This window comes from Vigna umbellata, chromosome 1 (assembly GCF_029865625.1).
Source record: "Vigna umbellata cultivar VRB3 chromosome 1, Vumbellata_1.0, whole genome shotgun sequence".
Lineage (NCBI taxonomy): Eukaryota > Viridiplantae > Streptophyta > Magnoliopsida > Fabales > Fabaceae > Vigna > Vigna umbellata.
Window position 1 is genome coordinate 21591199 of NC_142165.1, and position 12741 is coordinate 21603939.

A 12741-nucleotide genomic window follows, 5' to 3' on the forward strand; every position below is an offset into this window, starting at 1 on the left:
ATAATAAGAAAAAAAATCCAAATTCATTAGTGAAACACTAATATAGTAAAATGAGAGAAAATAATTACGTGATACATAATGCAAGTATAATAATAACCAAAAGCAAAAGGAGAAAAAAAGATAAAGTTAATTTAAATTTTTTGTTTTAACTAACAAATATAATAAAATTCGCTAAAAAAAGATAAAGTTATATATTTCTTTATCCTAACTACCAAATCTTTTTTATGAAAAAAAAAAAACTACCAACTTTCTTTTGCTCTTAATTTAAAAACACGGTTACATAATTTTTCTCAAAAAACTAGTTCTAGAGTTGCAGCAGTGGTTGGAAAGAGAAAGAAGAATAAAACAGCTTAGAACATTGCAATCAGACACTTCCGAAGTTAAACTATTTGAAAAAGGAAATCCTTCAGCCCCTTCCATTCAGTTTTAGGTTTTTTGTTTTTCTTTTCCACTCAAATCCTCAATCATGGCCACCAAGGTCAGGAGACCCTCCCATGCTGGTTCTTGGTACACCGACAACCGTAAGTCCCTCAAATTATCATTCACGATTCACCAATTTCGAGTTCAATTCGCTGATCAGGTTCAGATTTCGTTTTTTAATCTTTCGATCGCTGTTTCTCTCGATACATGTTATTGGGTCGAAGTTTGTTCATAAATTAAACGGTTTGATTGTTTTGAACTACTTCATGAACAGTTAAAGTTTTCAACTTTCTGTTCTTTTGGTTCATTCATCTGTTATCAGTTACACCCTTCTACCTATGTTTGTGATTTTAAAATTTTTATTTTTATTTTCAGCTAAGCAGCTCTCAGAGGAACTTGATGGGTGGCTGCAATCCTGTGGTTTGGCTAAGTCTCCTGAGGTGCGGGGAGTGATAGCACCGTAAGTGGAAGTGCCCTTTTTATTTTTATTGATTTTGATTTTTGAGATAAAGAAACAACTCTAATGTGTCTTTGTGGTGCAACTGGAATGTTATGATGTTAGACATGCAGGTTATTCCTATTCAGGAAGAGCTGCTGCTTATGCCTTTGGAAACATTGATCCATCAAACATGTGGGTTTCTTTCTTGTTTGCTGCTCTTATTCTTCTCAGATTCATTTGTTCATGGAAACAGGATTACCTTGCTTGTTCTTTTTGCTTGTGCTGCTGTAGTTTCTGCTAACTTATGGATTATTGTTGTTTTTTCTTTATGTTTTATGGCGGTGTTAGTACACGCGTCTTCCTTCTTGGTCCTTCTCACCACTATTACACTCCAAAGTGTGCACTTTCAACTGCAACTGTCTACAAGACTCCCATAGGTGACCTGCCTATTGATTTGGAAGGTACCTCTATAACTGTATGAAATCTTTAAGGATATTAAACTGTGATCATTCTTGCTTATATTTTCAGCAAGGATTTGAATGCGAGATTATTTGTGTGAATGTAGTGTTCTTTGTGTAATATTGATGAGGAGGTATTCAATGAATTGAGAAATTGGAAATAAGTAGATCATATTGATATGGAAAATCAAATTTATGTGATGCTGGTTTGTTTCTACGATGGTAAATTATTTGAATTGATTTTCTGAGAACTGCTTCATTCTGTTTGACTTTGACAATGGTCCTTTCTTTCCTTGTTGCTCACATCTAACTTTTGTTTTGCCAGTTATTGAGGAGCTTAAAGCTACAGGGAAATTTGAACTGATGGATATTCGTGTTGATGAAGCTGAACATAGCATGGAAATGCACCTACCATATCTTGCTAAAGTATTTGAAGGGTAGGTTTTGTTATATAGAGCTTCCTGTTTTGAAGCTGTGCAACAGGGACTAAATTCAAATGCTGATGCAGGTACCAGGTGAAAATTGTGCCCATTTTAGTTGGTGCTGTTAGTGCTGAAAATGAAGCTATGTATGGACAGATTCTTGCCAAATATGTAGATAATCCCAGTAACTTCTTCTCTATTTCATCAGACTTTTGTCACTGGGGATCTCGGTATGTACAATTTGTAAACTTTCAACTACCTCTGTTTTTACACATTCCAATATCCCCTTCCCAAAGGGAAAATTTCTATGCTTAGGAATTACGTATTTCAGGAATCATAAATAAAGATTTTCGCAATTACTTTTGATTGAATTTTCCCAGTAACATTAATTATTTATCACATTAAATGATTTTACAGCATTAAAACCTTTGAAAATTTGGGCACCTTTCCATGAGAACAATTTTGTAGGAAACATAAGTAAAAAAAGCAGGGAACAAAATGTTTCCTGGGAATGCTATTTTGTTAAATAATAAACCAAACAAGGGAAACAAATTCCTACTTCTAATTCCCAAGGAACTAAAGACTTCCCTTCTATCAAACATTCCTCTACAGTTGTTTGAGATGTGTTAACAAGAGCACACAAAAACAAACATTAACACTCTAGTATTGTTTTCCTTGGTCATTTGTTTGACTAGTTAGAGGATTTACATTGTTCAAATAATATGCTTGGAGCTTATTACAATCCTTCAAAACCAGCTTAAAAGTGTAAAAATACTCTTGCTTTATGAGAACTACCTAAGCTTTATCTCTAATGGATATGTGAGATTAAACAACCCTGCACGAAGAAGGTGCTCCAAAGAGGCTGTTGCAATTAAGGCAGGCAAGGTGTATAACTCCAACGAGTCTAGGATAGACTTTTTACCATTTGATTTTGTGGCCTAAATCAATCTCACAAAATTGGTTTGTTAGTGAGAATTATCCAAACTTTATAAGCCCTACATAGATTCCTAGTTGATGTGGGAACTAAAGTACGCAACACACCTCTCACATCCTGCACAATGAAGTTGCTCCAAAGAGACCACAATTAAGGCAGGTTATGGGTGATTTCAATTAAGGTGACTTTCCAACAAACAAATAGACTCCAGTGTTTTGAATGCTGTACACTTCTGCTTATTGATCATGGTTATGTATGTTATGAATATCTCTTGTCTCATTAGTTTGAAGCAGATGTAGACTATTGTGCATTTAAAGATCTTTTTTCGTTGATATAACCTTCTGATTAACATTTTGTTTCAGATTCAATTACATGCACTATGACAAGAAGCACGGGCCTATATACAAATCTATTGAGGCCCTAGACAAGATGGGCATGGATATCATAGAAACAGGAGATCCAGATTCGTTCAAACAATATCTGTTGGAGTATGACAATACAATATGTGGAAGACATCCAATTAGTGTTTTTCTTCATGTAAGTTCCTTGTAGCAATACTCTTATGAAAGTATCTCTTGCCTAATTTGAGAACCTTGATACAACTTGAAGTAAAGAACAATAATAATATTGTATCATTGTTGTTATTATAAATCATGTTTTCTTATCACACCAATGTCAAATCTGATCCTCTAATCCATTACAAAAGGACATGTCACATTTATCCATGAAAAACATAGGGCAAATGAATCTAGAAACACTATCTCACAAGTATAGCCTTGAGATCTAGTGTCAAACTGAACAAGTTTATCAGCACATTGATTACCCTCTCCATCATGAACAAATTGAATAAATAGTATTACTAATTACCAAACAATTCAGCCACCTACTATGAAGTTCCCAAGGAATAATTGAAGTGTTGGACTAAACTTGAATAACAAGTTGAGTCACTCAGTCCAAAGATTAGTCCAACTTTTGAAGGTAACAACTTCCATAGTCAGATTCACACGCATCACCTCAACATATAAAGGCACTATGAACGCCAAGATCCGAAGAGAAACCACCTACAATGGAAGCATGATGATCTTTAAAAATATCCCCACACCAGATACACCAGGAGAACCTTTAGCTGTCCCATCAGTATGACAAGGTGGAGGAAGCCAAAAAAACAGGAAAATAGGATCTACCTTCATAGGATGTATGTCTACTCCAAAACTTTTAAGAATAATGAGCTTTGGTGTTGGGCAACATACAACCAGTACATAAATTCTAGGCCCATTTGACCTCAACATATTTGACGCTTTTAATTCTTTCATAAGATAATGTATGATTAACAAAGAAGGTCTTATTCCTTGTTTTCCATATAGCTTTCATAGAGGTTACTGACTAGGTTGGTTTTCAATTTCATTCCAGTTTTATTTGGGAGGCCAAGTAATATATCTAGCTTTCTGAAGTTTCCCTATTTTGTGTCACCAGCCTAAATGAACTATTTTTGAGTCCATCAATAGGCAAATGTTTGAAGTCAGTGTTTTTATTATTTTTTTGATCTTGGGATTTCTTGAAGCATTACTTGTGATTTCGCTATTGTACTAGAGAATTTGAGAACTAGTTTGAGGCATCTTTTGTGAAACTTGAAAGATAAGATTGCAAAATCTAGTTTCACTTAACTGGCATTTTACTAGTTTCTTCAGCTCCTACTTTAAAAGAATTAATGGTGTATAATGTTTACCAGCATTTCTTGCAAGTTTTATAGGGTGCGGGTACATAGACATTCACTAAATATTGGTAATAAAATTGAAGGATGACTATCTGGTCTTATATGGTATCTCTTGATCCATATATTTTGTAGCTTATAACCTGAAATGAGTTTTTCTGTTCGTTGTTGATCCTCTATTTACTTCCAATCTTTTGCAATTTTATCAGATGCTGAGGAACAGCTCAACAAAGATAAAAATCAAATTTCTTCGCTATGAGCAGTCTAGCCAGTGCAAAAGTAACAGGGATAGTAGTGTTAGTTATGCATCTGCAGCAGCAAAAACTGATGAATCAAGCTCCAGTTGAAGGTCTTCATTTATGTGGCATTCAGCATTGTCATTTCCTTTAAATCGACTATTTATATTTAAGCTTTGAACATTTGGATATTATGTTCCATGTTTATAGATCATTCTCACTAACATATATCACTTGTCTTTAGCCCGGGGAAGTTGTCAAATAATCAAATTCTTTTACACTAACATGCTTGGACAGTTGTGACTATGAACATGGAGTTGATGATGTTTTGGTTGCAACTGTCAAATTGCCAACATCAGCTTTTTTTGTTTTTTGTTTTTTTTAATGTGGTCTTAGCTGCGGTAGTGATGTGATAGTACTATCAGTGCTTGCAGTGGTTTTACATCTTAATTTTGATGTATTCATATTAGAAAACTTAAAAATATTTCGTTAGGAACTTGCTGATGAAATTCTTAAATAAAACAAAAGCTTTTTCGGCCCAAAATTGTTGAAGAGGAAAATTTTGAGATCATCCAACATCAACCAAAACAAGGGAAAAAATTGTTTTTCATACAGAAGGTTTTGTGATTTTGTCAGGTTTAAGCAGTTTTGTTGAGGGAATTGTTATCTGTCTGCTGAGTGTCTTGGTGTGGGTGATTAAAGTGACACGACAATCATTTATTTGAGATGTAATAAAGAAGATTTATTTGTTTTAAGGTAAAATTTGTTTTCATGCAAAAGATTTCAACAATTTTTTTCTTTTTTAAATCTAAAATTTGAGTGTTTTAGTATATCACGTTTTGGTCCCGTGTTAAAGTGTCTTTAATTTCCAGAAATTTTTTTAAAACAATTTTAGGAAAGTTTTTTATTCAAATTAGAATAAAATTCTCACTTTACATGTGGCAATATTTAATAGAATAATACATGGACGCGTGAAAATTCACAGTTTTCTAGATAAATATTTTGCTACCAATTAATTAATGTTTTTTTAATTTGATTGGAGATAACAATTGTGTGTATAAATGTAGATGAAATTATATTAATAAAACAGTTAACCATCTTTCCTTTGAATCATATTTTTCAAAACTCATTCTTAGTCTGAAAGGTTTTCAAATGGACCATGCCTACAAAATTTTATACATCATTATAAACTTAATTTATATAAATCAAAATACATGTAATATATATTTTTTAAAATATAATGAAATATAAATCATTTGATGAGAGTATTATTGTTTAATTTAAGCAAAATTTAAGATAAATAATTGTATAAAATTATAATTTAGTAGATGGATAGACTAACAATCACTTTTTATATACAATAATTATAGTGCAAACTACACTTTTCATTAAACAAGTCCATAAAAGTCAAATTTTCAGCAGTGAAATATATTTTCATCTTAAATGAGATTAGAGATTTATATCAGTAACTTCCATTACACACCTAGCAATGAAATTTTACTTAGAACAAGAAGAAATGATAACCATATGAGGCGATTATATGAGAATTAGAAGCTAGTACACAGTATCTTTGAAGATAATCACTCGTAACAATTTCTACTGATACAACATACATAAACAAGTTAATATTGTTTTCTAACATTTCATCATCAATGAAGAATGCATTTGAATCCCTTAGGTGCCTCATCAGTGATTCTTTATCCAATCACCTCCTGGTTTCTGCGGCTCAAACACATAAACACTACCATCTGTCAGCCCCACAACAAACTGGTTTGCTTTCTGTGGATGTGCAGCAATGGAAATTGGGTAGATGCTCAAGCTGCAACAAACAACAATATATCATTTAAATTCAATGGAAATGCCACATATGCCATTCAGAAATTGATAGATCTTTTCGAAAGAGAATTCATTATAAAGACATGTTATCTATCAAATAAGATATGAATTCAATTCATATATAAAAAAATTAAACCATCTTAATGAGTTTCTGACTTTTCTTTTTCAAATCACAATTGACTGGTTAATAAAATCATTGGGTGTCTTTTGTTTCAAAGTGTTTCGTTATCAAGCTTATTTGATTAATTTTATATAACTTATCTACAATATAAATTGTATAACAACATGAAAATTATATTTTAAATGAAAACTATTTAAAAATAAAGTGATACATAAACTATCACTATTTATCTTGCAAGATGCAATATTTTAGTCGAAAATATGATATTGACAACATACTTCTTTATGTGATAAATGTTAAAGTTTTGTAACCGGGGCAAGAAATAATGATTTTAAGTAGAACGTACAATATTTTCAATACTTGTTAAGCTAAATAGGTTCTCATGAATACTAAAAATTCTTATTTTTTGTAATGATTATTTTAAAAAAAATATACTTGAGACAATTTCTAATTAGTTTATAGCTATCCTTTTTATTTGGTTATAGTTATTATTAACATGAGAATCCTAATAATTTATCATGTTTATCTTCAATCTTACTAACATAATTTTTTGGAAACTGAATTTTGTATTAGCATAAATTTTCTAGAAACTAAATTTCATTGTAACAGTTATTTATCTATAACTGATTTTGTTATGTTTTGTTATTTTTTGTTTTTCTCCTTTACATGGTTATTTATATATTGGCTTGTAATATACTTAATTAAGTTTTTGTAATATGATAAGATGAATTTTATCACACATATTTAATTATTAAGATTGTATCATCCATTATTCTTTGATCTTTTCCTCTCTTGTTATGGCCTTAGAATTATATATTGACTTTCACACTAATTCCTCAAATCCTTATTTTCTTCATTCCAATAAAAATTTTACTCTCGTTCTTGTCTCCACCTTGTTGGATGACAAAAATTATCACACTTAGGCTCAAGTCATGAAGCTTGCCCTCAAATCCAACAACAAGCTTAAATTCGTCGATGACACTCTCTTCGAACCATCATCAACCAGCCTTCTACATGAACCTTGGGATTATTGCAATACTATGGTTCTTTCTTGGATTTCACCTTGTTCTTGGATTTGAGCACAAGCTTCATTGCGTGGATAAGGTGAAAACAAGAACCAAAATAGGGTTTTCATTTGAGGGGAGAAAAAAAAAGATTTAAGTAACTAGTGTGAAAGTTAGTATATAATTCTAACCTCATAGTAAGAAAGGAAAAGATAAAAGAATAGCATCTACTAGTAATCAAATGTGTAATCAAATGTGTGATAAAATTCATCTTATCGTATTAAAAAAACTTAATTAAATATATTACAAGTAGGATGTATAAATAACCATGTAATAGAGAAAAATCAGAAAATAACAAAGTCAATAATTCAATTTCTAGAAAATCTATGTTAATAATATACTAATAATCTACGGTCTCTCATTCATCTTTTAAAGCAGAATATTGAATATTAGTTAGTCTCCGGTGTAAGATTCAATGGTTACATTATCTTTTGTGTGATCTTTATGTTTTATTAGGACCTATTGCGGTTTGTTGTCACAATTAGTTTACCATTTATTTAGCTCATAATCCTATGTTTCATGAGCATACTAAACACATCGAGATCAATTGTCAGGTGGTTCGTGAGAAAATTCAACAAGGTCTCATTCACTTTCTTTTAGTTTCGTCTTCCATTACTAATGAGTTGACTAAACCTCTTCATCATACAACTTTTTATAATTTTGCGTCCAAATTAGGTCTTTGTAACATTCATCGTCCAACTTGAAGAGGGTATTAACATATTATTAGCATAAATTTTCTAGAAATTGAATTTAGTATTAATATTACTAGTATTTGTAATTAGCTTTGTTATGTTATGTTTTTCTAGCTTTTATTTTTTACAGGGTTATTTATATACCTGTTTGTAATACACTTCATTAAGTTTATCTGATATGATAAAATGAATTGTATCTCACATATTTTATTACTAAGAAATCTACTAATAGAAATAATCAAACCGAGTGCATTACTAATCTACTAAACTATACACACATGTTCCCACTTTTTCTCATAAATTTAGTTAAGTTTTTATTTCAACCAATAATAAATTAAAATTTAGTAGTAGTAATAATAATAATAAGGAGAGAATTCAAATAATTTATTTTTACTATGAAAATGTGAGAAATTTAAAGTCTAAAATTGAATACCTTGAAATTGGAGGAAGATAAGAGGAGGTAGAAATCCTACAATGAATTTCAAAATTTGTTGCATCAAATATTGTGACTGTCCCATCAAGCAAAATGGAATACACAATGTGACCATTTGATGAGAAGGTTGCTTGAGAGATAAGCTGTGGAATTTCTGGAACCCACTGTCACCAAGGAAACAACAAATTAACCCAGTTAAAACAAACAAATCACTTTCATGATATGTGAAGGGAAGAAGAATAAAGAACCTCATTGACACATCTTAGTTCTGTTGTTTCATAGATTGCAACATGACCAAAATATACAACAAGGAATTTCATTTGATCTGGATGCAACTGAATCTGAGTTTCAGATTCTAGCATGTGGTTTTCTTGTATCTGCAACCTTTTATCTTTCAGCTTTTTCCACCCATTTGTATTCCATAGAATGATCTGTCACATTAGACTCGTACTTAGATTTCTATCTAAAAGGTAGTTGTGTTGAGGTTTGGCATGATTGATGGAAAGAATACTAAATAGTAACCTGAGCATTTGCATCAGCAGATATAAGAACATTGGAAGTGCTTGAGAAGGCAAGAGTGGTAACTCTTTTAGAGTGACCCTCAAGCTTTTGTAAAACCTGACATAAATGTATGATAAGGAAACAGAAAGCAGCTTCGATATTCTTTGAAACATGTAATGGAACATATCTTTGTAGAAGATAGAAAGAGATATACCTGATCATCACGAACATTATATATACTTAAGCTGGAGTCATCAAAGCCAATACCAAATATATTGTTATCTTCAGGGTAGAAAGCAAGGCATGTTACCATAGGTGGTGGAGACATGATGGTTCTCAGAGTCTGAATTATGCAGTGTGTGCCATAAATTAAGTTAAATTATACCATTGTAAACTTAAAGTATCATTGTACTTTTGTATTACCTTATAGGAGACCATGTTGAACAAGGAGATCATGCCCCCTGATGTTGATATCACATATCCACCCTGTTTTGATAATGCAAAACAGGAAACTGGGTTTGAACATTTTACAGTTGAAAGGTCATTGATCATAACTTGGAACCCATCCTTTGGTTGCTGCAACTGAGGACAAACCTGAACACTAGCCTACAAAATAATTGCATCATTATGAAAAAGATCAATTTCTAAAAGACTAAACTTAGTGGTAAACAAGAAGAAATCATAAGAGAGGAAAAGAGAAAATCATATAAAAGAAAGTGAATTTACCTTGCCATCCAAGTTAAAGCCAGTGCGTGGCCAGAGCCAAACCAGATGAATACCATTCGATGCCAATGCCAGAATTGAATTCCCCGAATTGTTGTAAGCCAGTTTTACAATCTGCTTCATCAACAGTTAGTTAATCATAAGGAGATTTATTAGAAATAGATTATGTCATGTGTTGTATTCAAACATTGTAAGAAAAGAAATAAGATACCCTTTTTACTTCAGGATGCTTAGGGAGCTGCAAGTACTGCCACTGAGATGATCTTCCATTATCAAATGAATGCTTTGATTTGTTACGGGATTCTTCAATTGAAACCTTTTTCACATCTCCCAAAACTCCATTGCAGTTTCTCTTAATAAGGAAATGATGAGATGTTGAGTAAAATATAAATAAAGGCAGCAATAGGCTAAAGCTTTCATCCTACTAACCTGTTCTGAATCCATACTTAGCCTTCTACCAGTTAAAAGTTTCCACTCCATAGCTGCTCCACAAAAACAAATAGTTAAATGGCCAAACTAAAATATAAAAAAAAACTTGGGATTGGGACAACATGCGATAAATAACATACTTCAACTTGTATTACACATTTGTGTATAACAAGTATATATATTTGATAATTTAAAATACTTTATCAATACTTATCAATAAAATATTTAATATATAAATCAATACTTTTTTCAATAATAATAATTTGTAAGATTTTATATTAAATTAATTTTAATTTGAATTTATACAATAACACTTATATATTTATTATATTTTTAAGAATTTATATATATATATATATATATATATATATATATATATATTACGTATTATATTTTATTATTTTTTTAATAAATATCAATGAGATATGAACCTAAGAGATTGATACCATTCTCTACTCAACACCTTAAGACAATAAATTAATAGGTTTTTCATCTATATTTATTTTTTTTGTATCTATCCAATGTGGGACTTGTATTCTCAACACAATACAATCAAATTATATATACCTGAATTTGTTATAGAAGATGCAGAAGATTTACTGTCAGGATCCCTTAAAAGGTCAGGTTCTTGATCAGGCCTTTGTTGCTTCTGCCATTTTAAGCTAACAAATATGGAACCGTAAATAAATTTGATGTGTGGTTGAAATGAATATGCAGAAATCAAAGTAAAGGGCATGCAGAATGTGACAGAACAACTAAGAAAATGTGCAGTGAAGGAAAATATGAAAACATATAAACTTGAAACTAGGATTGTAGACTGATATACCTTTGATTGAGAAGATGGCGCAGTCTGTGAATTTCGATGTCTGGCAGTTTTAGCTTACCAGCTAAAAGAGGATGTTGAATTATAATTTTCTTAATTTCAAATATCAGATTCTTCCTCGCAGAAATTGCATCTCGATATGTTGGTTTAATTTCCCTGTTTAGGACCAACAAATTACTTTTAAAATAAGGTTAAGCATATCAAACAATGTATGATTGAATAACCACAGAAATTGAAGTCTACCTTATATTATCGACTACCAAAAGGTGACAAAGGTCTTTGATCAACTTTTCATTCCCTTGTGCAAAGATTTTGAGATCCTTCAAGAGGATGTCTAAGGCCTTGTAACGATCGTTACTACACAAATCAAATGAAATCAACACTTTTACATAGAATATAGATAGCCATCTTCTTCAACAAACATTCTCAATTCTCCAATCATCAAATTTGGTGACCAAAATTGTTTTTCTCTCACCAATATTATGAGGATGACTAAGTATTTTAGCTCTTTAAAATTCAACAAACTTGTATAGAGTTTAACAATCAAATTTGGAGTTTCACTTGGAAAATCTATATGACAAAAAAATTCATTAAACAAAAATGTATTATGAACACAACACAAATTGTATCTACATCTAAGTTTTTATTTTCTAAAATTTATTTATAAATTATTCTTATTATATTAGTATATAGTGGGGTCTTGTAAAGTGGGGATTTTCCCCACTTATAATTAATCACCAAAGTCTTATACAGAGTAATAAAAAAATAAATACAAAAAATGATAGTGAAAAAATATTATAAAAATAAAGAATTGATTTGAGAGTTACTATTACAATTTCATAAGTTTCTTGGATGTTTATTAAAGAACTTATAGATGGGTATTACAAGTAAGTTTATAATTTTTGTCAAAAGAATTGTATGACAAAATTTGTATAAAAGTTTATGGTTATTTTTATTCTTATTTGTGATTGAGTTTACATTTTAAGATATTATTTTTCTATTGTATGATTCATAATTTTTTGTTTCTAATTTGATATGAGATTTCTCTCACACCTCTTCACCTAGAACATCAAAAATAAAAATTAAAAAGGATCAATGGTATAGACTACTTCGTCTTTACAAAATAAAATTAAAAATATCATAAAATTAAAAAGCTTACTTGTCCAATGCCTCAAAGTATTTCTGTTTTCTGATTTCAAAGTATATTTTGATTGAGTAATCGTTGTCCTTGACCTTGGTGAACCCTAAAAGATAGTTCTCAGCCTCATCCCACTTTCCCTTAAGCACCATCTCCTCAAAATACTTCATGTCAAAGAACAACCCACTTTCACAACCAAGCCTGTCAAACACAAAATTAACATCACAAAACAACAATCACACACACATACAACGTTAAAGAGAAACAAAGACACATACGTCAGTGCTGCTTCCTTCAAATTTTGCTCATGAAAATACTTTAAGACCAATACAGCAAGCTCTCTGTTCAGGTCAAAAGACAT

The 12741-nt window shown here is 31.0% G+C and overlaps 3 protein-coding genes across 3 annotated transcripts; 1 reads left to right on the forward strand and 2 right to left on the reverse strand.

Moving 5' to 3' along the window:
- The first annotated feature begins 296 nt into the window (after positions 1-296).
- On the forward strand, positions 297-4904 carry LOC124848962 (uncharacterized). The gene is made up of 8 exons (XM_047326788.2): positions 297-521; positions 796-880; positions 983-1051; positions 1208-1320; positions 1643-1754; positions 1826-1969; positions 3036-3210; positions 4594-4904. The coding sequence occupies exons 1-8, from the start codon at positions 467-469 to the stop codon at positions 4729-4731; spliced, it is 891 nt and encodes a 296-aa protein (XP_047182744.1). The 5' UTR covers positions 297-466; the 3' UTR covers positions 4732-4904.
- A 1312-nt stretch (positions 4905-6216) lies between these two features.
- On the reverse strand, positions 6217-11155 carry LOC148204905 (topless-related protein 1-like). Its single transcript, XM_088094794.1, has 10 exons — positions 10987-11155; positions 10420-10472; positions 10202-10342; positions 9994-10104; positions 9691-9873; positions 9482-9610; positions 9289-9384; positions 9015-9197; positions 8767-8930; positions 6217-6439 (listed from the first exon to the last, which is right to left on the reverse strand). Exons 1-10 carry the CDS (start codon positions 11153-11155, stop codon positions 6307-6309), a joined length of 1362 nt encoding a protein of 453 aa, XP_087950920.1. The 3' UTR covers positions 6217-6306.
- Positions 11156-11223: 68 nt separating this feature from the next.
- Positions 11224-12741, reverse strand: LOC148204906 (protein TPR1-like). The gene is made up of 4 exons (XM_088094862.1): positions 12659-12741; positions 12402-12581; positions 11486-11599; positions 11224-11398 (listed from the first exon to the last, which is right to left on the reverse strand). Exons 1-4 carry the CDS (start codon positions 12739-12741, stop codon positions 11224-11226), a joined length of 552 nt encoding a protein of 183 aa, XP_087950988.1.

What these genes read in the sequence shown, in the direction of transcription:
- LOC124848962 (XM_047326788.2), top strand. Translation starts at nt 467, where the DNA reads ATGGCCACCAAGGTCAGGAGACCCTCCCATGCTGGTTCTTGGTACACC. An exon ending in AACATTGATCCATCAAACAT is followed by an intron (nt 1,052 to 1,207) that starts GTGGGTTTCTTT and finishes TGGCGGTGTTAG; the next exon opens with TACACGCGTCTTCCTTCTTG. An exon ending in TTTTGTCACTGGGGATCTCG is followed by an intron (nt 1,970 to 3,035) that starts GTATGTACAATT and finishes ATTTTGTTTCAG; the next exon opens with ATTCAATTACATGCACTATG.
- LOC148204905 (XM_088094794.1), bottom strand. Translation starts at nt 11,155, where the DNA reads ATGCCCTTTACTTTGATTTCTGCATATTCATTTCAACCACACATCAAA. An exon ending in ATAATGTTCGTGATGATCAG is followed by an intron (nt 9,385 to 9,481) that starts GTATATCTCTTT and finishes CATTTATGTCAG; the next exon opens with GTTTTACAAAAGCTTGAGGG. An exon ending in AACTAAGATGTGTCAATGAG is followed by an intron (nt 8,931 to 9,014) that starts GTTCTTTATTCT and finishes CCTTGGTGACAG; the next exon opens with TGGGTTCCAGAAATTCCACA.
- LOC148204906 (XM_088094862.1), bottom strand. Translation starts at nt 12,741, where the DNA reads ATGTCTTTTGACCTGAACAGAGAGCTTGCTGTATTGGTCTTAAAGTAT. An exon ending in TACTTTGAGGCATTGGACAA is followed by an intron (nt 11,600 to 12,401) that starts GTAAGCTTTTTA and finishes TGATTTGTGTAG; the next exon opens with TAACGATCGTTACAAGGCCT. An exon ending in TTGGTAGTCGATAATATAAG is followed by an intron (nt 11,399 to 11,485) that starts GTAGACTTCAAT and finishes GGTCCTAAACAG; the next exon opens with GGAAATTAAACCAACATATC.